This window comes from Leuciscus leuciscus, assembly GCF_965113295.1.
Source record: "Leuciscus leuciscus genome assembly, chromosome: 1".
NCBI classification, from domain to species: domain Eukaryota; kingdom Metazoa; phylum Chordata; class Actinopteri; order Cypriniformes; family Leuciscidae; genus Leuciscus; species Leuciscus leuciscus.
Genome location: NC_138725.1, coordinates 63786059 through 63812195, shown reverse-complemented (window position 1 = coordinate 63812195; position 26137 = coordinate 63786059). Strand labels below are relative to the sequence as shown.

The 26137-nt window shown below is 36.6% G+C and overlaps 1 protein-coding gene across 3 annotated transcripts; it reads right to left on the bottom strand.

Moving 5' to 3' along the window:
- Positions 1 to 4342: 4342 nt before the first annotated feature.
- Positions 4343 to 25650, bottom strand: cdc42ep4a (CDC42 effector protein (Rho GTPase binding) 4a). Of its 3 annotated transcripts, none has more exons than XM_082178011.1 (2): positions 25447 to 25650; positions 4343 to 7798 (listed from the first exon to the last, which is right to left on the bottom strand). In XM_082178011.1, the coding sequence occupies exon 2, from the start codon at positions 7613 to 7615 to the stop codon at positions 6608 to 6610; it is 1008 nt and encodes a 335-aa protein (XP_082034137.1). In that variant the 5' UTR covers positions 7616 to 7798; positions 25447 to 25650; the 3' UTR covers positions 4343 to 6607. The 3 variants fall into 3 exon arrangements, with proteins under 3 accessions (XP_082034137.1, XP_082034138.1, XP_082034139.1); XM_082178012.1 differs by lacking the exon at positions 25447 to 25650 and adding an exon at positions 8786 to 9195; XM_082178013.1 differs by lacking the exon at positions 25447 to 25650 and adding an exon at positions 8792 to 9195.
- Between the last annotated feature and the right edge of the window lie 487 nt (positions 25651 to 26137).

Here is a 26137-nt window from a genome sequence, read left to right as displayed (position 1 = left end):
AATAATTTCACATTTCTAATACATAAATGACGTATTTTAAATACACATTCATCTTTCCAGAGGTGAAGTATCCCTTTAATGCTGTTAGAGAGAGAGAGAGAGAGAGAGAGAGAGAGAGAGAGAGAGAGAGAGAGAGAGAGAGAGAGAGAGAGAGAGAGATTAATCGTAAGTGAACTACCTGAGTCAGTCTGTGCGTCTCTCAACAGTGTTCGACTGCAGAGTCTCTACTACTAGCGAAACTGTACGTTTATCTGCTTCAAGAACAGCGCCGTTATTACCTCGCTAGTGAGAAATGTCATGTAGCTTTTGAGTTGTTAAACAGCGCTGACCAGTATTGGGGTAATGCATTACGAGCAATGCGAGTTACGTAATCAGATTACTTTTTTCAACTAGTAATGTAACGCATTACTTTTATATAGTATACTTTTACAACAAAATATCTCAGTTACTTTTTTTAATAAGTAATGCAATTAACTTTGTTTTAACCTTTATTGAAAGACACCTTCTGTCGGGTAAGCTTTCTCTGTGTAACCATGATGGTTATTCTAGACTAGTTTTAGACTAAATGTGAGCCTACATTTACTCATCTCACTTGCACAAAAACAGATTCAGTATTCCTTAAAATTAATAAAAACAGTGAAATGCAAACTCAGAATATAACGCAAACCTGCAATACTTAATGTTAAATAAAAGAAATATACTTTATGTATTTAATCTCAGTTTTTTAAGCGATGTCTTTGCTGCTGACCTCTGATGATCCAATTCAACTTTAGATAAACATCACATTTGTGTTTCTTTTCTTCTCCTTCGTCCTATTCTGGATCACAGCTGACATGTTTGTTTGAGCTGCGCCCTCTGTCCAGGCGTGAATTTGCATTTCTTTCAGCCTGAGGCTCATTTATTTCAGGGCCTTTACATTTGCCATAAAAACAAACAAACAAACAAACAAACAAACAGCCCAGCCTAGCCCAGATGAGAAAATGTAACGCAAAAGTAACGTAATGCCTTACTTTCCATAAAAAGTAACTAAGTTAACGCAAATAATTACTTTTTTTGAGGAGGAACGCAATATTTTAACGCATTACCTTTAAAAAGTAACTTTCCCAAACATTGACGCTGACAACACGTTTCTGTGCCGGTGTGTGTGTGTGCGTTTGAGTGGGAGAGAGAGTGGGAGAAGGATAGTATGCTATACATAATAAAACGTCATTTTGTGGCAAAACTTGGAAATAATTTGTCATTTTTATCCTGTTATTTACTATATCTATTGGCTGGGTCAGTGTCGTTGTTGGTTTTGGTTCTTTTGCTGTTGTAGTCTGTAAGGTAGGCTATACGGACCTTTGAAATAACTGATATCATTTGGCGAAGTGATATGGAACTGTAATGCGGTCAAGAACTGCCTGGAACTACTTTAGCCGTGCGTTTCCATGAAAATAATTACACATCTTAGAACGTTTGTCAACCGATCAGATTCAAGCATTCAACAGCACTGTTGTATAATTAAATATATATATATATATTTGGAATACTGACTCATTTCTTTGTTCTTTTTTTAACGAAAAAAGTTCGTTTAACTTCTTCAAAGTTGTCACCACTTCCATGCAGTCCTTTACTTTACAACTCATTTCAATTTCAGTTTCCATCGTTTTTTTGTGTGTGTGGTTTTTTTTTTGCATTCTATTTAAGAATGGAGTTACATTTTTCAATACGTTAATAATAATGTATTAGCCTAACTTAACTACTTTTAAGCACTATTTATAGGCCTGTATGTATACGTTTTTGATCATGTACCATTGTAATACTTTCCATGGCAAGAGTGCCTGTGCATATAACTGGCCACTAGGTGGCAGAATGTATCCACATTTTGCTGGTTTATGAAAGGCTAATGGATTTTTTGTCAAGACACGAACTCTTAAAATTCTCTTTCATCTGAGCCGAAGGTAGCCTACATTAACACCTAACGAACTTTGTAATTCAGCAGACAGATCAATCAAACCACTTTACTTTTAATACTCAAATCAATACTCACTCTTAAATTTGAGCTGGGAATAAGGGGCTTTTGATTTTCACCTGTAGTCATCGCGCAGCTACAAGATGTGAGGAAGAGCTAAATATGAGAACTGATTGGTTAAATGTGTGTGAATCCTCTTTACTCGCATGAAACTTTCATGTAGGTCTGCAGTCGCAGTGATCCGGTTAAGAGCTGCATGTGGTCGAGCGATCACTGGAGGTCTTCTCTCCATTAACAGCATGTGTTGACAAACGTTGAGCTCCCCTCACCCTCATATTGGCCTATTGAATTTGATTCAATGGATCTGTGCACATGCTGTCTATCCAAATAACGACTTTCAAAAGTAGTTCCCATACTAGTAACTTTTGCTTAAAGGAGTCATGACATGGATTTATAATTGCAGGTACATTTGGTGTCCAAAGTCACTATTTTTGTTCCTGCTTTTTTCAAATGGTTTTATTTTTAATAATTTAAATAATTTATTAATCATTGTCATGGATCACAAGATGTTACAGGCCATAACAATATATATATATATATATATATATATATATATATATATTTTTTTTTTTAAGAAAAAAAAGTGCCTTAGATATAACTGAACATTTTCAGTGTATCATTGTGTAATCAAAATATTTAATTTTACTTTTCATTTGGTAATATTTCATTTAATTTATTTATAAAAGCCCTAAAGTCATAAAGTTTCCTAATTCTACAACATTAAATTGTTTAAAAATAACTTTTATCTCATAAAAAAGTGTGTCCATAAATCTTGCGTCAATTCTGTCACCATACCAGTTTGCTTTTAAATAGTAAGATACAGGAAATGATGTCACCTTCCCTCACTGATAAGATCTGACGCACTGAAAGGAATGTGTGCTCTCTCTCTCTCTGTGAAAATATTTTAATCAAAAATTCTTACACCAAGAGTTATTTTGTAAAAGGTCAAAACTGTTACCACAGTATCAAAAGGAAAACTGATTTTTATCACTGATCACACAGTGGGTTGTTTAAAAATCATGATTTCATTAGTTCCATGTGCTATTAGCATTTATTCTAGCAAGTTTGTGAGTTTGTGGGCTAAAAAGTTACAAATTGTCAATTCTGTTCCCGTCAAACTCTGCTATAACCAAGTTAGAGTAACAATATTGCCTAATTTGTCTGTAACAATAGGCTACTATAAAGAAAAAAACATGATGTGTCTAAAAAAAACACGTGTTTGTGTTTGGCAAGCACTGAATTATTCAAATTGAAAATGTTTTCAATAAGATACTGGAAATAATTTCTGTTAGTGAACAGTTTTTTTCCTTAACTTTTTGAAATACAAAATGTATCTCCAATTATAGAATCACCCATTTATGTGTGGAAAAATGATTGTTTTCAAACTCCGTTCTGACCCCGTCTGAAATAATATTTTTTTTTAAGGGGCGGCTCCTTTAAGGCTTGTCAGTAAACGGCCACTGTTATGATTGGCTATTGTTGCATAACAAACAGTATCAACGCCCACTCGCTATTGCACGTGAGCACTTTGAAAACGTTTTCCATGTAAAACCATAATTTACAGACAAAGCATTATGAAATCATGCGGTTTGTGATGCAGCTGCTGTCAGATCCAATACACTCGGCTGCTTCATCTTTCAATAAAATATTTTTTTGCGAATTATCCATTACACTGCCTCTTTTACAAAATAAAATGCTCCGAACAAACATATAATCCTCCGACACGATCTGGGACGCCCTTAAAATAAACCATCCACTTGTTCCTGATGCTGGGATCCTTCTGAAGACACTAACAAGCTGTTTAAACTGGACGCTAACATACATTAACTCTTCCATTTGTCCTGTTGACGACAGACTCAAGTGTGAGGAGTATATCAGAAACTGAACGTGCATCTGTATACTGTATCCAGTGTAGACAGCGTCAGTGATTATAATGGGTTTTATTTGCTTTTGACGTAACGCTCACATCCAGTTTAGTAAAGTGTCAGCTGTTAAGCGGCTGAACGCCAGTGGGCGGGGCCTATGCTGTGATGATGTGTAACTATGTGTCGATCTCTTGCTCTGGAGGCGGTCATATGCAAATGTATTTGCCTGTGTTACATGACAGATCCCGCAACATCAAAACAAGCTGTTTTTGGAGCTTGATTCAGTAAATGCTTTGTTTATGATGGTTTATGATTAAGGATGTTTTAAGCTATAAAACTTGCAATATGTTTTAATGGTACAAAGACATCATATGTCAAAAGATCAAAGCAATTTAGATTTTTCATGTCATGGCCGCTTTAATATTCCACTCATCCAACATCATAACTAGCACACAGTAAAATAAACCACAATCAAAAGGCTTGTTTATTGTCAGTCTCATGAACCAAATGGTTTCATGTTATTTTATCTATGATAAATTCAAATTTAAGCCACTTGCACAATACAAAACTACAACAAAATAATAATAATCTTACAAGGACAAAAATTCTGAAATGAAGAAAATAACTTTGTGGACAACTTTTTTCTTTTATTTAAAAATATAGCAGTTATAGCCTTTTGAAAAGGCTGGCAAGCATGAATATATACATGATCAACATAGAAATTGTAGCAAAGCGAGGCAAACAGCACTATTATCACAAAGAAATAGGAAAAGACGAAGATAAGCTTCGCTAAATCCACCTCACACACAGCCACACAGTTTCAGATATACGTAATTAGACTTCTCTCTATGCTTATGTTTTTATCTCCCCAAATTTTAATTTGACCGCTTGCACAAGGCTATGCAAATCTCAATTGCTAACCTCATGTTTTTTTCTCCCTGAGGTTCATCTTGAAGCAAATAGGGTAAATTCTTGCTTAGCATTTCTGTCCACAGTAATCAAACTAAGATGGATTATTTGGCCCATATCTGAAACTGTAGATTAAGGCAAAGCCTAATTCATTCACCATGTTAAATTATACTCAAAAGTCAGGCTTACTAGGCAGTACATGCTAGATTAGATTTGGCACTTTTCTGCTTAAGGCTGACACAAGACTTCACAGTGCCTGATTTTTTTATTCAGAGACAGTAAGCTTGCAGTTAATTCACACATGAAGGTCTTCAGTAATAAAGGCATTGGTTTAGTTTATTCATGGTCATCTGCAATATGAAGACCTATATGTACATAATGAAAATGTCTAAACATGCAAACAGAATCAATGGATTTTAGTGTCTCTGTGTATTAACAGTGTATTAAAGCGCCCCTGTGAATTTCCTACGGAGCAATACCAGTGCCATAATTTGCTAAAGTGAGTTAGCACAATTAATACAACTGACACTTTCATGTTTACTAGAAGACATGACTCAACACAACTGACTTAGTTTTGCTTGACAGGTAATATTGTTTAAACTATGGTTTAAATGTTTCAATGACAGCAACAAACAAACTGATCACAAAAAAAAAGAAAAAGAAAAAAAAAGAATCCAGCAATAAACAGCAGTAGTTCCCCTCACACGCCATGAAGAGCAGGAAGGAAGTGGTAAGATATGCAAGGTACTGAGCAAACAACTACTATGCAAAACATGTACAGACTGAAAAAAAAGATCTGATGAAGGGACACCTGTTGCCATTCTTCCCAAAAGTGGACTATAATCATTCTGTGGAGGATGAAGAGGATCTCAAACATCTGCCACCTTCAAATGATCTCCATTTGAGTTTGGGTGGTTTTGTAATCAGCTTCACAAGGACATTTCCTGAGCTTCTGAAACACAGTAGCTCTCAAAATGACATCCTATTACCGGATGGATGACTGAATTTTATGCAATCAAGAGATACATTATTTGTAGGGCTTTGACAACCCCAAGAATGTGTATAGTAAAACAGAACGTAGCATTTTGGATCATCTCGTAAGAGCTCCCTCCACACACAATGCTACTTTTCTGCCAATGGCAGAGTTCTGATTTTAACTTTGAAAATATACAGTACCTTAATGCACAGGGCCACAGAACAAATTACACTATTCACTTTAATACGCTAGTGCTCCAAATCAAAAGAACCATTATCTTTAGGCACCAAGTCATGGGCAGGGTTCCCAAATTTTTTGCGGCAAAACATTTTCGGATGAGAATTTTTAAACAAATTTTTATAGAGATTGCAAACACAAAGAAATTCATGGCATTTCAATGCCTGAAAATAACAATTTCAAAAAACTAATCCCTGACATTTCCAGTTTACGACTCTGGGAACCCTGCATGGGACTATGGAAGAATGGCTTAAAACGGCATTTGCTTGAGCAAGTGAAGTTTAAAGTTTTGGTCACGTATGTATTCCTGGATGCCTTTCCTTCAACAGAGCTATCAGTGGAACTTGTAGCAGGTCCCTTTTGGACTGATATTCAGTCTGAATATAAACACATCCAGCTGTTTATCTTAGCATGGGTCAGTAGTGTTACAGATGGCTTTGGTGTCTGAGCTAAAGCAGTCTCCTCAACTTATCTCTACAGGGACACAGGAACCTGAGGCATCTGTCCAGCTTTGACGTGCTTATGTCTTTGCATTTCTCCTCAATACACAATGCCAAATTCTGAATATTTATCGATCCATCCCCAGAAGGGTTTACTGATTGTAGGGTTTCATACTCGGATCTCATCATCCTCATCTTCCATGAAGGAGGAGAAGGCTGGTTCATTGTCTGGGTTGCAGGTGTTGTCGGTAATGCCAATATCTTCCTCGTAAGGCTCACTGGTTGTTTTCTCCTTCATGGCGGCTGAACCGGAGCTGGAATTGGAGCAGCTGTCAAGGTGGTGCAGATGTCTCTGGTGTGGTTCTGGGGTGCTGGTGCCTTCGCTCTGGATCTCCAAGTCGACAGAGCTGGGAGCCCTCATGGGACCCTCGTTGTGAGCAACTAAGCCCTCTGGTTCCTCTTCTTTCACAGCAATCTCCCTCATTTCCTCATCCATATCCACTTCTCCCTGGTTGCAGGGCAGAGGAGAAGCATGTCCCTCACTGCTCTTGCCTTCCTCAAACCCCTGATCATCGTCTTCCTTCTCCATGACCCCCAGGATTTCCCCCAGCATCGAGGGCCCAAGGTCAACATGGAATGACATTACAGATTCAGCCTTCTTCATTCCTCCCCCATTGTAGGATGGATAAGAGCGCAGGTCCGTCAACACACCGAAGTGCTTCTCATGGAGCTCCAGGTCCAATGCGTTAGCAGAGGCCCCATTGGAGGGGCTGGATGTCAAGCTCTTAAGCTCCCTACTGTCAATATCATGTTCATCTTCATTGTTCAGAAAGGGCAAGGACATGGCATTCTTCACAAAGGTAGGTGACCCACTGGGAGGAAGGAGGGTACTGTCTTGTTGGTCTACTCTGGTGACGGACTGAGAGCGTTTGCTGCTCCGGAAGGTACGAGACAACAGTCCCGGTTTCGGAGAGCGAGGATAGGTGTGTCCCTCTTGGGATGGCTCTCCAGATCGAGTGCTTAGGAAAGAGGTGTCCCCGAAAGCTTCCCCACTGCGCCCGACATGCATGGTGTGCCGAAAGTCACCCAACGGAGCGCTGATCATCTCTGTAGTAAGGTCCATACGAGAGCGCCGTTTGGTCTGAGACCCTGCTACTATCTGCTTTAAGATAGGCATCTTGGTTTTTACAACTCACAAATCCAGTCCTACAATTGTGTTTGACTGGTGGTGATGTGGATTCACAAATCAGTGGTTTTCTTTTAAAGAGTCCTAAAAGGTTCCTGGTTTAACCAGATTCTGCTCAGGCCGACTCTGTCCAGTCTTGATGGCTGCCACTTCATCTGTCAGACAGGAGATAATCTGTAATTGGGAACAAACAAGATCAAAATTAAATTTCATAGTTAACTGGAGATGACATCTTGACTAAGCAAAACCACAGTGCAAAGCTAAGAAGTTGAGTTAATTATAACTCTGTGTTGTTTGCCTTTCTGGGTGCAAGATCAATACGGTCAGAAGAAATTGGAAGTCCAGGCAGAACACAGGCAGTTCCAGGATGTCTTATCAATGTGTCTGGCCAGAATATCAGCCGAAGTTGCAGTGTCATTCTTTTCCCCGCGCTAGTCTGCAGAAGTGCTTTTGGCATTCAGATGAGGTAAGGGGGTAAGGATTCTTGCGTCAGGCAGGCAGACTTTCAATCATTAATAAGATAAGCAGAGACTGCTGAAAGAACTTAGTAGAGAGTTTAACTACTTGGTGAAATACTTAATGGTGTCAATAGTAATATCATCATAGGGTAAAACCATACTTTACCCCAAAATAATCAAAAAGAAAACATTTATTTAAAGATAATAAAGCTTGTTTTTGGAATCATTATGATTTTTATTTTCATGACAACTAAGCACATTTCCCTCTCTAAAATTCTCAGTATGGTAAATAAATGATTGTATAATAGTACAAGGACAACATCACAGATAGAGACCAGCTGCCAGTGATACGTAGAATGCAATTTCTCATCAAACGCCATTGCTCTGCAGTACAGATAAGACCGATAAGACTCTCTATCAAGTGACAGTGACTTCCTGTGTAATTAGTCATGACTGTATGCAGAGACAGAGGAACATGGTTAGCCATGACCCTATTGATGGCTCGGAGGTAACAATACTCAACTCAAAGATTAACCTCTATGCTCTGAACTAAGTAACTCACCAGGGACAACCACAATTATGATCAAATTAAGCACAAACACATTTACACACAGACAAGCAAGTACAAACCTCCAACTCAAAACACCACAACAAGGTCTGACGCTCTTAAACAAACCTCACTTTGAATGAATAAAATGCTTACCCTAACCGGAGAGTCCTGTGGCATAATTCCCAGGTCTGTAAGTTAACACTAACGATGAGAGACAGGCCAAATGCTTGGCCGGCAACAAGTTTTTCCTGTCACAGATCTGCTGTTATATTCATGAAGTCTTTGCTTTGAAAACGAACAGCAGCAAGAGTAAATTTCTCTGAGGTGCCCAACCAACTCATGACCTCTTTTTGGCTCAGTCTTCCTCTACCAGCTTTGTCTGCACTTCCTGATAATGTCCTTACCTGCCTGCGTCTCTATAGCAACACCCCTCCGCACACAGATGTTAGTGTTTCCTGTCAGCATGCTTTTTATTTCCTTTTGGCACCAAAATTTTTTTTTATTTCACTCTATACAGTTCACTGATTAAAATGCATCAGCATAGTCAACTAAATTATCCACAATGATTTTGTGAATTATGCAGAAAAGCATTGACTAGAATAGAATCATCACTCTCTTTGGTATTAAAGATGAATTATACAGCAAAAAAATAAAATAATAATAATAATAATAATTACATGCCATGTCCCAGAACCACTGAATATCAGAGCTCACTGTTTAAATAACAGATAATGAGCATCTTCTATTGTGTCTTCTGTCAGAGAATGCATGCAGCCAGCACCTCCCTGAAGGCAAGAGAGAGTGAGGATAAGGCTCAGCCAATCAGTGATAGAGTCCTGCGGCTCTACGCCACACACACCCGTTTCCATGACTTCATTTCATGATGACGAGCCCACCTGAAAACAAAGCAAGCCCTTGCACAGCCTCCAAAATGATTCCCAGGGAAGCACTATATATTGGTGACAATATTAGTGTTGGTCAATAGTATTGTTTCTTCTGTGCATTAATCAAGCTTTGATACCTTATTTAACTTCTTAATTACATTTAGCCATTTACTTTAGGCCTTGTCCACAATAATACATTTTCGTTTTAAAACGCATCTTTTTCTCTCTGTTTTGGCTTTCCGTCCACACTGAGACAGCGTTTTTATTAATGAAAATGAAGCTTTTTGAAAACGCTCTCCAAAGTGGATACATTTGAAAACGCCGTTTTGGTGTTGTACTGTGGACTGTCAAACCGGATGTATTTGAAAACGATGACGCATGTTTAGTCATGTGACACATTTTGAAACCATAAATATTCATGTTTATACCGGTATTGTGCCTGTTATGTGCTATTCACTTTCACACTGTTGCTAAAATATGTTACTTTGCACACTCTTCATATAACAGTCCTATAAAAATGACAGAAAATTTACTCACATTTGAAGTTCTGCGGCAAAACATAAGAGCAGTTGCTTTTAAGACCAAACATATGGTGACTGAGTGCGACCTGGACTAGGTTTTACGCATGTGCACGTTTTTTTTGACGTTTCAGTGTGGATGAGAAACTTTTGGAAAACGCCTGAAAACGCTAGTGTGGACGGAGAGCGTTTTTAAACTGAAACGCTGTTTTCAAATGTATCTGGATTAATGTATCATCATCATTATCTTGCCTTAGGCAAGAGCCATTGAATTTTGCCAAGTTTGTTGAGTAAGCTATTAGGACAGAAACAAGAGCAGAAATACACTTAAATGAAAATGAATAAAGCATGTAAATCATAATGTCTTTTGAAAGCTTCTACATCTTAAAAAAACATAGAAAATGTATAGATTTATACACTACCATTCAGAAGTTTGATGTTGAAAGAAATCTCTTCTGCTCACCAAGGCTACACTTATTTGATCATAAATACAGTAAAAATAGTAATAGTGAAATATTATTACAATTAAAAAAATAACTGTTTTTTTGTGTTAATATTCTGTAAAATGTCATTTATTCCTGTGATGCCAAGCTGAATTTTCAGCATCATTACTCCAGTCTTCAGTGTCATACGATCCTTCAGAAATCATTATAATGTGATGATTTGATGATCAAGAAAAAATTTGGATTATTATCAGTTGAAAACAGTTGTGCTGAAAAAAATTGAAAGTTTTTTTGTTGTTGTAACAATTCCAAATTCTTTACCATCTCTTTTGACCAACTTTTAATGCATTCTTGCTGAATAAGTGTTAATTTCACAAAAAAAAAAAAAAAAGGTCTGTATGGACTATCATATCAGTTTTTGGTTATATCGATCATAGCGAAAATTATTATAATAAACCTTGGCTAATCAATATTACATAATTAGTCAACATAACGCGTGTCTACTGATCCGAATACATAAGTACAGGTAAATGTATGCAAGTTATAGAAGGTTAACACTTACCACTTGCCCATGCAACTGGTTAACTTCTGCATAAAGTTGCAGTTTTATGCAGTCAGACACTTTTTTTTTTTGCGCCAAAACCCCCCCAAAAAACAAATTTTTATTTTGCATTAAATGTAATGATTATAATTTCCCAAAAGGGGATGAACTGTTTTTTCCCCACTAATTTGAAAATGACCTAAATAGAATTTTCAGAATTGTATTAATAGAAATATGGAAGTGTAATAATGATACAAACAAATTATTTATCATAAGAACTGCACAAACAGAAGTCCAAAGAGAGGACAGCGAGCAATCAGTATGCAAAATAATTCAGTTAAGCCCTATTCGGACAGGACTAGTTTAACATGGAGAGCTGGGCTAAAGTAATAATTACCAGAGCTTCTCTCGTGATTTTAGTCCCGTCCGAATGTGCCATCTCAGTAATCATTACGGACAATATCAATAAAGATTACAGCGACTTTTACCTTCAGTAAAAAGGTCCGGAAAAAACACCTCAGGAAATACTAATCCCGTGCGAATAGACCCGCTGAGTCTGTGGCAAAACTCAAGTGTTTTCCACATACCATTCAGATCAGAAAGAAGATCTAAAGCACTTGTTGGAGGCACGAAACATCTTTTAGCATTAGGTAAGTGCCTATTACCAACATAATCCATTCCCAAAGTTAATTAATACATCGTTCGACCGGACATAACTGTTTTATAAATATAGGTTATATGTGTTTGCGCATGTGATATCAGGAAGCAACATAATGTGCACATGACGACAGGAGTGTGATAGCGATGTGCAAATCGAGTTACCCCTCCCACTTATGCTAGTTTCACTGAGATATCTTATCCCGTGAAAATTGGCCATTAATATTACAGACGTCCTGTGGTAAATTTACATCACTCCATCTACCCTTGAAAAAGTGAATTACGTCCGAATAGGGCTTTAGTGACACAAATTACAATGCAGGACAACAGTTCACAGCATTCTGGACAATGACAGCAGTGTTTATATGAGGCGTTTCTACTGGGTGGCATGAGCTGGAAGAAAAACAAGCAGCAGATGAAAGATGTAAAGCCCTAAATCCCCCAGACACACAGTTCCGCTGCATTTCTGTCCTGTCCCACATACAGTACACCAAGGCCCCAAACATAGTCTTCGCAAGTATGCGAACACACATTTCTAGCTAAGCAAACTCCATTTTGTGCATTATTAGGTTACAACTCTATTGCCACCTTGAGCATTGAACATTTTTATTACAACAGTTGTGTAAAAATTCACATTATGTACAGTATTGCTCTTTTTCATGCACTGGCAACTTGGTCTGCATTTGTTTCTGGAAAAGTCATTCTATACAGACACACTGCAGTCTGTATCTAAATCCCTCTCAAAAGTGCCCCACTATGCTCCATTAGCGCATATTGCGGGAAAGGCCAACAACCTTTGGTTAATAGTGGTCAATGTGCATCTCTGGACCAGTTTATCAAACGCTTCTGGTAAGAAGGAGCTTTATTTATAGACGTGCAAATATGAAGACCGGGGAGCATGGGAAGGCAGCGTGGGAAACAACAGGCCCCTGAAGGGGTGAGTGACTTTCCAAATACCCTTTCACAACGTCTATGATAGCAACACAGTTTGTAGGGAGCAGTTGGACTTCCTCTGTACAGACTAAACACACCTCCCTCGCTCCCACTACCCGCTCCTCCTTTTCTACATCCCTGCGACCCTATACATACTAACCTCTGGCCCCGGTGTGAGTTTAAGAGGTTTAGCAAATCTCATAGAAAAACATACAGACACACACACACACACACAATGCATTTCGGTGCCTCTAGTTTCAAAAAGCATCTCTGAGAGAACCACAAATCCTAATTTTGAAGTCACAATCCAGAAATTGTTTAAGTACTGAATCTCAAAACTTTTACATCCACGTACATGAGTGAAGTGTGTGTTACTGCCCAACTAGCAGCAAAACAGTAAAAATAATTGTTTTCAAACAAGTTATGATTTTAGTGACCGAATAATATATTGTACTATCTGTTCGTGCAGATAATGTAGGGTAGTGGATAACGTAACATAACGTACCATAACGGTAACATAATGGTAACGTAACGTAACATAACGTAACATAACGCAACGTAACATAGCGTAATGTAACGTAACATAACATAACGTAACGTACCGTACCATAACGTAACATAACGTACCATAACGTAATGTAACATAACGTAACATAACGTAACATACAGTAACGTAACGTAACAAAAAAAAGTTGCTGTTTGGATTTAAATAGGCAAACGATTAAGTGTCTATGACTGGATCATTATTGCAGTGATTATGATGATGTTCATAGTAATGTTGTAAAAAATATCGATATTTCGATAAATATCGATACTGAAATATCTGAACGGTACCAATACTAATTTCCCGAAGTATCGATACTAGCCGAGCTGTCACTTCTCTCCAAAGGCGCGTTGACAAACACCACACGCACACTCGTCTCATTCGCTCTGGTTAAATAGCAAAAGTGAAGTGAATGGGGCCGATCACACTTGACGCCTTTTTTTGCAGTGAGAGGCGTCTATTTTGAGAAAATTGAATGTTTAATCTTATTATTATACATTACTGACACGCTATCCTCCAATTTGATACTGGTAAGTGCTTTGACACAATCTGTATTGTTAAAAGCACTATATGAATAAAGGTGCTTGACTTGATGTCGATCCAGTGAGCATGTGTTCGCGTGTGATGCACGTTTGCGTTTAAATCTGTTCATCAAATAACGTTAATGTATTAACCAGCATTTATGCTTTTGAGCCAGTGCACTACCTCAGGACATTTTTGTTCATGTAAAATATCCCTCATTGTCATGTTCTAGACTTGTTATATTTAGCTTTAAATAAAAAAGATACCCCCTTAATATTGTGGCAGTTTTTTTCTCCGTGGTATCGAAAATGGTATCGAATATCGATATTTTTCAAGGTATCGTATCGAAGTTAGAAATTCTAGTATCGTGACAACATGTTAAATATTTGGCAAAAGTTCTTCTAACACTAATTGATGGAGTGTGTAGTTTTTCATTTATTAGGCAACCATGCAGGACGACACATCATGGCTATATTCCAGGATGACAATGTCAAGATTCATCAGGCTCATACTGTGAAAGAATGATCGTGAGGGAGCATGAAGAATCATTTTTTCACACATGAATTGGCACCTCTGAGTCCAGATCTTAAATTCATTGAAAGTCTTTGGGATGTGCTGGAGGAGACTTTACAGAGTGCTGGACTCTTGCATTGTAAAAAAAGATCTTGACCAAAAATTATGCATCAATTTTTGGTCCTGGGATATGGCCATGATGTGTCCTCCTACATGGTTGTTTAAGAAATGAAAAGCTACACACTCCATCAACGAGTATTAGAAGAGCTGTTGCCAAACATATAACACCATTTGGGCGTCGGACTGCCATTAGTGGGGCAGAAATGACACACTTCACTTTTAAACATGAAGAATGGGTTAATTGGTCTAATTTAATGACAACATTAAGACACTGAAACATGCCGTTTAAGGCTGAAGCACACTGGCATGTCACATGCACTTCAAGTCTTCTTTGGTCCTCGCAGTGGACGAACAGTAAGCTCGCTCTTTGTGAACAAGAGTCTCTCTGTGAATCAAACAAAAGTGCTGAGTGCATCCTAGCACTCAGACAGTGAATGATCTGCTGTTGATCTGTGGTAGTTTTTCTTTGCCTGTCTGAGCAGGAGCCTCCGGAGCCGCGTTCTTTTATTATACGCCTCAACCATAAATAATGTATGCGTTCTGCTCAATACCAGAGTCCTAAAATCATCAAAAAGAAAGACTACAGCTGAAGCAGAAAAAAAGATGCCTTGCATTAATTCAATTATAATGTTAAAATGCTGTGAAAGGCCTGCAACTTCAAAGAGTCATTTCCTTTTGCCTCACCTTGCCAAACACTAAATTACTGAGTGAATAGATTTCTAGAACAAAGTAGTGATTCCTACTAGACATAAATCTGCCAGCAGCGGTGTGATGTGATGTGATGAGGTGTGTGCACCAGCTGGGACAGATCCGTCTGACTGGGTCCATTAGGAGCCAGTGACCTGTATGGAGGTCCCCATGACCCCATGGCCGCACAGACAGAGACCCATATGGTACAATCCAACTTACATTACGAAAGATCTTTAAACAGCAGGGCACAGCAAGACTGGTAAAGAAACGAATGGTTACACTAATTTTCAGCTGTCCTTGTTACAGTGTGATTTTACAATTAATTTCAGACCAAGTTATTAATAACACTTACTATAAAGTTAGGGTTCGGTTTAGTTAGTTGCAAATGTAGTGTTATTACTATAGTAAGTACATGTGTAACGTGTGAGAAACACAAGTAATAAATGCCTATTTGCCAAGAATAAAATGAAAATCAAGGTTGTGATTGGTTGTTATTAGCCGTTTCCATCCACCTTTTTAATGTGCATTTTGAGATAAAAAAAAAATGCTGGATGGAAACGCCAAGATGAGCATAAATTCTAAAAATGCGCATTAAAAAAATGCATGCGCTCAATAGAGGTGGATCCATTTTTTATCCGAATGGAAGACGTGAACAAACTAGATGGAAACACATTTACTTAATAAATCCCTTGATGTATATAAAAAAAAATTTTTTTTTTACATTTCAAAAAACCTGTGATTGGATAACTGGACTAACCAGCGGACCAATCGCATCGCAGCATCTCAACTGTTGGTTTGATCGTTCTGAAATGCCTGAGATTTGGTTTAATTCCCTCCCAGAAGCGTCTCACACGATTGCGTTCACAAACAACAGCATCCAAATAAAAGATAACATCACAGCGTTTATTGCATTTTGTTTACGCACTCTGAGGAGCAAGTCATTTATGTTGGAGGAAAAAAAAGAGCCACAGTTTCTTCCCCGATTACAGCAACTTCCATTTTTATCGCAGATATTTCACGGCAATTTTTCTCAGGAAGTGACGATTTTGTTCTCTTGAACACGAGATGGAAACGCTTGCTTCATTCGCAAATGTTTTATGCGATATTACAATTTTGTGCTTGAAGTTAAATTCGCAAGTTTGGATGGAAACATAGCTTTTGTTACCTAAAACCATTACATTTTGTTTTGTTTTATTGAAAATGCTTAAGTAAAATAAGACACAAATATAAAAGTGAAACTGGCAACTAACTAAAATAATCTAATAAAATTGATGTTCTAAAATTACCAAAATGAAAACAAAAATAAAGCTAAATAGAAATATATAAAAAAAACTAATTCGTGATGCACGATATATCGGCCACCATATCGTTATCGGCTGATATATGATAATTTTTTATGTTATCGTTATCGGCCGAATAAGAAAATTTGTCCGATATATTAAAGCCGATAAATAATGGATTATTTCCTTCAGCTGAGACACTTCAGATGGTTTTGAATTGCTTAAAATATGATTTGAATCACTTCAAAAAAGGTAAATACAGTTAATACGCAGAGCAAGTCTGTCATGTCAGCTACATAATTATAATGAGAACATCATTATAATTGTGTGTTTGGGACATGGATTTTAATGGTAAGACTTTTGTTTTTGTAATCAGGCTCTTAAAAATTATGAAAAAATTTGGATTTATCGGCCAATATATCGATTATCGGCTTCAAATATAAAGAATAATCGGTATCAGCCAAACATTTTATATCGGTGAATCTCTAAAACTAATGACAAAAGCCCATAAAATTACTAAAACTTAAATTAAAATATGCAAAAAAAATAAAAAAAATAAAATTAAATACAAGCAAAATGTATACCTTCAATACAAAGCCAAATTGGATAAAAGCATCTATCAAAGAAAAAAGTAAAAACCCACCTGTCAAAAACAAATTTCGCTTGCTTTAAAGCAATTTAGCCTAGAATTGACCAGACATTTAAGTGGACAAAGAATAAACAAAACTAATTTGGTGCTGTTCTAGCACCCTGTGATGTGAACAAGCCTTTAAAGAGAGTGTAAAAAAAGCGACGTCTCTTTTTATAGCAGCACGACTACGAATGTTAATGTAAGTGTCAACCACTCGTGAAACATCTTACATCTGCTTTACCAGAAATAAGCTAAATATTTGATTTGGAGAGCAGACACTGACCAGAGCCGATTCAATTACCCATAATGCACCTCTCCGTGGCAGAGTGACTAAGCACCCACAGCATCTTCCCAGCCCATTTGTCCTCACAGATGCTGATAACCCTAAAAAACAAATCACGGCAGCTCTGAAAAGCCAGCTAATCTAGTACCGCTGCTCAAACAGGCCTCAGATAATGCTAAGCCAGCTATTATTTGTGGAAGTTGCATGCAGAAAGGATGAGGGGATGGGCGAGTAAATATTATTCACTTGAGATAAGATAATCTTCACACCATGGTTCATCGTTAACCTCTCTTCCTCCTGTCACACCTCCCAGGTGTCGTTTGCATTTGCACACAAAGGCTATTGGGCTGAATGTGGCAGACCTCTTATACAGAGCCGAGTAAGCATGACAATAGATAGGAGGATGGGTCTTTCAAACAGATCAGTCAAAAGATTCAAGCAGCCGTTATTCTGGGGGGTCAATATCTTGATTGCTTTGTGGTGATTTAGATGGAGCAAACCTCTTGGTTCCAACTAAAGATGGTGTCTCACCTTACATTATAAATGTGGCCCAGTCAGAATAAAAGATGTCAGCTGTAGTTATATGTCATACAAGATTGTGTCTAGGCTTTGAGAACGAGGGTTCTCTCTCAGTTATACTGGTTGTAAATAATGTACGACTCAAACATATTTAACATTTAATTATGCAAAATATGTAATGAACCACTCAAAATGATAAATCAAGTGAATTTGCAAAATATGCAACAAATACTATTAAAGCATCATGTTGACTTATCAACTGAAAATCAACTGAAAAAAACAACAACTTATATTATCATTTTGGTGTATACTTTAAAATAATTTACTTACTATTAAATCCTAAAGTTTTTTTCTTTTACGTTTTTTTTTATATATATTGAAATTAATTTTATATTTAATATATATATTCTCTATAATTATATTTATTTTTTTATATTATATATTAAATATTTATTGTTATCTGTAAACTTTGACCACGACTGTGTGGCCCATACACCTTGCAGAATCTGCCAAATGTTAATTATTTTAACAAAATTAGATGAATATAAAATAAGATAAATACAAAATATAAAAATTTATTAAAAAAAAATAGGATAAAACAAGAAGATAAATATAAGATAAACACAAAATATATAAATAAAATAAAAAAGATAAATACAAAATATACAGTATTTTGTAGATAGATAGATAGAACTGTGCAAAAGTCTTAAGCATGTTAATATCTTTAATTTTTTTAATATGCATTTTGTGTGTGTGTGTGTGTGTGTGTGTGTGTGTGTGTATTTTTATTATATTTATCATTTCTTTAAATTTTTATATTTAATTTATAATTATTTAATTTATATTTATTTGTTTTAATGTTTAATTTGTTTTAATATTTATATTACATTTCCTCTTATTTATTTATTTATTTATTTTACATTATTACTTACATTATTTTTTACATTTTACATTAAATATTTACATTTTTTATACTTATTTTTATATTTACTTATATTTTCATTGTACAATAATTTTTCTGGACGTTGTTTTTGAGCAAAGAACAACAAAGCCATGTACAGGATTATTCACACAGAAGAAATGTTGGCACTCACACACACAAATCCATTGTTTTATGGCGGGAATAATCACGTCAGCACATCTATATTCATTCTGCTCCAAAGCTAAATATTTTCAAAGCTGCATATTATTTACAGAGGACAATCCCCTGCTCCCAAAACACTGGTGATGTCGACGCCAGACAGATGACAGTGAGACACACACATGGCTAACACAACAACTGACTGTAAGAACTGTATCCTCATGAAGCCGGTCTGTCTGCCATGAACTACTCACTTACACAGGAAGTGACCATCTCTTGTAAAAAAAGATGACCACTCACCACAGTTTGTTTTGTATTTATGTGCAGTTTGACGGTGGGTTTATATAAAAATAGACGATGGCACAACAACAGACCAGTGTGGAGGGAAAAGAATTCAAATAATGGTGCGTCAGTCTCCAACAATGAAAACATTTCTCTACTACTGATTATTTCACAAACAAACAAAAAAGTAGAATATATACAGTAGTTATAGCTTATAGATCACAGATGTAAACTGTACATGCCAAGTGTCTCGGAGTATCTTTCGAAAAAATGTAAATACATTGACAGCAAATCAGAATCTTTAAAGAATTTAAATGCAGCGCAAGCTTATAATAAACATAACTTTATTGTCCATTGTCGGACACAAATATGGTATCGTTATAGTTATTGTTTTTGGTGTGAACAGGCCTTATGTCATCTTAAATTGACACTTACTAAACTAAAAGTACTTTGTTAAACTTTAGGACTCGAGAGTAAAACAATGCATGAATAGTGGCTTAACCAATAAACAGCCTTTAAAAGCAGTACATTAAGTCTCTGGACTGTCAAGTGAAATACGGTGCAACAACACAGACAGAATGATGTGAATTAGATTGAGTTTGTAAACTGGGGTTTTTGGACAGGAAGGGCAGAGTGTCCACTCCCTCCCATCCCAACAAGATCAACTCCCTGCCCTTCCGCAGGAGCATAAACACAACACAAACTCAACCCCCATCTCACTAAACAAGCAAACAGCACAGCAGGCCTCCATAAACCGACTGTTATTGCTGCTCAAGTGATGTTTACGATGAACTTCACGTATTTATATGTAAGAGTGAAGCGGCCCTCGCTGTAATGAGAGTCTATTCCACCTAAAGGCAGGTGTGAACATTACAAGCACTCTCAACCTCACCAGGTGTGATGTTACTGCCGGGTCAAGAAACAGCAACAAGTATCTCAAACACACATAAAACAGTGATGGGATCCATGAAACCCGTCATTTTAAATAGCTGAGATGCCGTGTTGACACTGTTTTTTTGCTTTTATGTTGACGTGTTATGGATGAAAAGGAAAGAGAATGAGTGACAACGCCAGACATAGACATACCTTCCAGGGAAAGTTTCATTGTGTAACAACAAAGAAACGGTTCTATAACTACCTAGTAACAGACAATGCACCTTTCTCTGCCATCAAATACTCTGCTATTGAATAAAATTGATATGAAAGATGAAAACAAAAGGTTTTCTAAGTGATTTCTTATTGGTCCATGTCTCTAATACAGTCATTCTTTACCAGGAGGACAGAGCCGACTAGGGGGCCTCAAGATAACTTTAAGTTAGGGGTGTATTTTTCATACTGAAAACATTTCGGTATGGGTCTTTCGGTTTGGTACACACGTTTACCAAATGAATATAGTGTTGTTTTAACCACTGCACGTGCGGAACGTCATTTCAAACTCCAATTTCCCCCCCCTAGGATGGGAAATATACTTTGTTGCGAACTTATCTGAAAAATAAGGAAGGACAGAGCTGTTGCCAGATAAGTGCATGATCCAAATGGTCTTAAACATGAGAAGTGCTTTATATTATAATATATTATAATCATAAACCTACATGGCTTGTCCTATCATCATATGGGTGTGTTGTTTAATGTGTTTGAAATGCGTTTTCCTCAGTGCAAAACTTCCATCTTACCGTTGCATTCTTGGCTGTAATTGTTTCAAATTCACGCAAGTAAACTTCAATTTTGCATAAAAGATTATCCTGAAAGCGAATGATATAACAGATTCAGTATTTCTCAAAATGAAAAAGTGAAATGCAAACTCGGAATATTACGCAAACCTGCAATATTTAAATGTTAAATTACTCAAATATACTTTATGCATTTAATCTCACTTTATTAAGCAATGTATTTGCTGCTGACCTTCAATGATCCAATTCAACCATATTCAACCAATGACAAATGACTGGAAAAACCATGTAAATTAATTGGTTAAAAACAGCGGGAAGTAACTTTAGCTCTTTAAACTTATGGAATCCGTAACATAAAGGAGTTTCCCAAAGGCGTATGATTTGAGGTATAATATGTCTATGGCATCTCTAATATAATATAATATATCATTCAGTCATTCACATACATACATACATACACACATACTTAACGGAGAAGGATAGTGACAAAGTAAAGATTAATATTTAAGGTCAAAAGTAGTAAAAGTAATACTGATGCTTGCCCTATAAATGCCACTAATTAAACGGTAAGTGCAAGATTGTGATGTTTCAGGGTTTTTACGGAGAGGTTATATAAAGTTTAAAGTGGTCAGTGAATTGGCAGTGGATCAGAGAGCAGAGAGCAGTCGTGGGTTAGGACGAGGCTGAATTCACATACCCTGCCCACTGTATCATGTCAAATATATCTCATGTGATATCTCCATCTGCAATTGGTTCCATCAAGCATGCTATTTCTACCTAATTTTATTCCTGTTAGCATCTGTATGATTTCATGCAACATACTGACGGCTCTATTAGGCATTTTTCAGCCCTCCGGCGCTTGACATTGCTTTCACTGCCCTGTTCTGGGGAAAAATACTGTTTATGTGGAATTTCCTGGAACGTGAAAAGGCTGTACACACATTGAGCCACACAGACACACAGAACTGTGGAGGTCGAGGACATGCTCACACACACAGCACTCTCTCAGAGAGAAATAATGTCAAAAACTATACTGGGATCTTCTTTATAGTATCACCCTTTTAACACCTGTTCTTATTTTACCATTAGGAAATACACAGAAACAGAATATATGCTCAAAAACACTCTCCAGGACATTACTCCACAAAAAACAGGGGGTTGTGCACTAGAAAACCATTCATTGAATCTGTGTACAATTGACCAATTTACTCATGGAGCTGCATTAAGATCTCCATATCTCTGTTATTGAACCATATTAGGGTCATTCTGGGATAAACATGACTTTAGAAAGATGGCAGCATCATTATTTTATTTTTAAAGTTTGGTAGGTCTGATTACTTTATATGCCAATGGTGACAGTTAAAGAAATGGGGGAAAAAACACTTTTTTGTGTGTTTTTGCCCCAAGCTTGCATGCCTGTAACTCAAGAAGTATTAAATATATCATAATATCCTTTTAGATTTTGGTTTTTAATAAACATTTATTTTGGTATCTTCATTTTAAAGGCCCAATATGGTTCAATCCCAGAGATATGGGGATCTTAATGCAGCTCCATGAGTAAATTGGTCAACTGTACACATTTTCAGTGGTCAAAAACCAAATGTGGGTCACTTTGCATACAGCTGATACTTTTCTCTTTTTAAAGAACATGACTATGTTATGCAAATGTTATGAAAGGAAGCAAGATACATTTCTATTTTCAACATTATTAGTTATTCAGGCATTCCTCTTTAAAGGAGAAAAGTATCAGCCGTAAGTAAAGTGGCCCGCATTTGGTTTTTGACCACTGAAAATGTGTCGATTTTAACAATTTACTCATGGAGCCACATTGAGATCTCTATCTGTGCGAGTGAGCCCTGTAGAGTGAAATATACCAAAAGAAAGGTTTGTTGAGAACCACAATCTAAAATTGCAAATTGCTTTTTCCAATTTTGGACCCGTCACTGTTTTGGACCTGTCACCATTGGCATATAATGCAATAGGGATTGCTTAAGTCAATAGCTTTTACTAATAGGCCTACCAATCTCTGAGTAAAAATAAAATGATGCTGCCATCTTTCTTAAGTCATTTTCTCTCACCTGTAATTTGGCTCTAAATCTCAGATGAAAATTGTCATACCGTAGCCTGGGAAGTTTCCAAAACTGGTTGATCTGACACAGAATGATCCATTAGGTTTTTAAAAATATAATCATTAAAAAGAGATTTCAATTTCAATTTTCAAGTGCAAATGAGAAAGTGACTTCCAGAGGCAAATACACACTACTGCGAATTCTGACAAGAATGCAGGTGAAAATGATATATCTTTCTCCTTAACGTTTTTGTAAATGAGGAAGAGATCTTCTCAGCATCATAATGTTGAGAAGTATCAAATATCAAACAAATATCAAGATAAGCGGAAAACATTTCAAGTAGACTAACAGAAAGAAAGCGGCGAGTACATAAACCTGTACATCTGCTTTCTGGCGGTCTGTTTACTGTGGGGGAGTGATGAACGAGAAAATGGGAAACGCATTAACCCGAGTACCAGGATGACCAGCAGGTGCTGAACTTCTGGAACTAAACAAACACGAGGACCGTTTATCAACTGGTGGACACGTGTGTAAACAGACCTTCAGATGCACTTGAGTGTTGCTCCATACGCCATCGCCAAAGTCAAACATGAATTCATATGGTGATTAGGCTCCTTAAAATAATTTACCATACTAACGGTTATCAACAACAAACTACAGCTATTGTGGTTATTGTTACTAATGTGAAAGATGAATATGGGATCTCCTTTGGCACAGAAAGATTTCAGAATTTTTCTTTCATTTATACATTTATCAATTTTATTACATAAACTGAATATCAAATGATCAAAATGGCATCTTTAAACAAATTATGCTAATGCTTTTCTCAGTACTGACTTTTAACCAGCTTTTAACCAATTTATTTTAAGTGGACGTATGAAGTACTCGGAATTAGAAAAACATACACATATTGAGTGTAATTCATGACATTAACTATTAACATGATACATAAGGGGTTGTTTACACCACACCGATTTCAAATAAAAACAGAACATTTATGTGTTTTGGCTGTTCATTTACACACCACAACGTTTTGAGAGACTGAAAGCGCAAACTTTTGAAAAAGGGTTTCAAAGTTCAAGTTCTTGAAAATGATACCGTAATCGTCTCGGTGTAAACTACAAAAATGAGAATTTGTGAAAACGGTGACGTCGCTTGTTCCGTCTATAGGCTCGACGTGTTTTTTTACGAAGTGACATCGCCAACTACTGGCCTGGCATGAATAATACAGCACTTTTTGTCGTTTTCGTGGATCCATGTGAACGGGGATCTTTTTTCACAACGTTGTGGCCTATATGTGGTTTTAGTAAATCATTGTCGTGTAAATGTATCCTAATGTTTAAAAAACACAAAGCATCCAAATAATGCATGCATATACAGTGTATAATAATTTTGTATAAATACACACACATGCATGTATATTTAAGAAAAATTTTTTTTTTTTTTTTTAATAGGCTATATAATATAAATTATGTATATATACATACATGCAAATATTTCTTAAATACATACATGCATTATATATATATATATATATATATATATATATATATACATGCAATTATTTCTTAAATATTGCACATATACATCCACATATATATATATATATATATATATATATATATATATATGTGTGTGTGTGTGTGTGTGCATACATGTGCAATATTTAAGAAATAATTGCATGTGTGTGTGTGTGTGTATATATATATATATATATATATATATAATTATTATTATTATTATTATTTACATCCTTTCGCGCATAGTGTTTTAAACCATAGCTTAATCTTGTAATTTAAGACATCTGTATTATAATGTAGGTCAGGACATTCAAGTTCATCCATTGCCATGGGCACCATAGCCAATCTCATTGCACAGGATCTTCCCTTTGTGACAGACCTCACACTGGCAGTGTCTCAGTTCCGTTTCTAAACCTGCATTCAATTCACAACAAAGAAATGTTATGTGTTGCACATGCTGTGCGACAATTAGCCAATATACTACACCGGCAATATTTCATAGCAGCAGTCATGCACATGGACATCATCATCACAGACAGTGACCGAGAAGCGACCGTGTCGCAACACACATGACGTATGTTGAATGAGCAAATTTGAGGGTGCAAAATCAATAAGAGTGTTTGACTCGTGAGTGTTGCGTGAAACGCACGAGCACATAAAGAACAATTATCCAGGACTGACCATGTGCAGCAGTGATGATGATGATGATGATGATGATGATGAATCCTCACAGAAATAAACAATGGACACACAGAAAGCGCTTCTATCCGCGGAAAGGATATATTTGTATGCAAATGCATGAAGATGTAGGCTATAACAGCTTAATTATATATTTTGAACAGAACCATGCATTCCAAAAATGATAAACAGCTTTCGAGAGACCCTCCCTTATTCGACTATGGCTTTGAAGACTGATGAGGTCTCGTGTTAATAGAGTGCAGACTAATGAATGGTTTGCCTTAGTAAACTAAACAAAAACTTTGACCTTATACCCAGTACCACCTAATAAACAAAGGCAAAATTGGATTGTTACTAGTAGCTAAAATAAGCGCTATGCATGCATGTTTTAATTGTGTGAAATATCCCACTCTCCTTAAAATAGGGTTAAACTTACTGTATTTAATGCTGTGCTCCATACACTGTGCAGCTCATGATTTCATCCAGAGAGTGGTTTGCTGTTTGAGCTAAATATTTCCTCGTGCTCCTTTATGTTGTTTATTTATAGGTAATACATGTATCTCTCAGTTGTGACAATACACACAAGCTCTGAGTCCACAGACAGCCGCCCGCATCCTTCCTGTGACAAGCTCTGCTCTAAACGTACTCTCTGTGCAATAATTCATTCGACTCCGCCCTTTCTTTTCACAGACACGCCCCCTATTAACACCAGACACGCCCCTATTCACGCTGCTCTTAAAGACACAGCACGAGTAATGCATCTAGCGCACTGGTGACTTGCTGTTTTGTCACTTTAAACTCACAAAATTCGGTGAACTTCAGGAAACCTCAAGAACACGTCCGGGATTATTTCAACCTAAAATCAAAGAAAGAAATGCGAAATTAAAAGCCTTTTTTAAAATTATTTACATGTATTTGTTGCTCTCCTCTTTGATCGGAGTACAAAAATCAAATCAAATCATTTATTACAGGTCAGGGAATCTAATGAAAACCAAAATCAAGATTTATTTTTATTGTTTTATTTTTTTAATGTTGGTAAAATGTGACCACAACCTGGACACTTTTACATGAGTATCACCCTATTATCAAACTTTTTTTTTTTATAGAGACTATAAGAGAGACTGCTC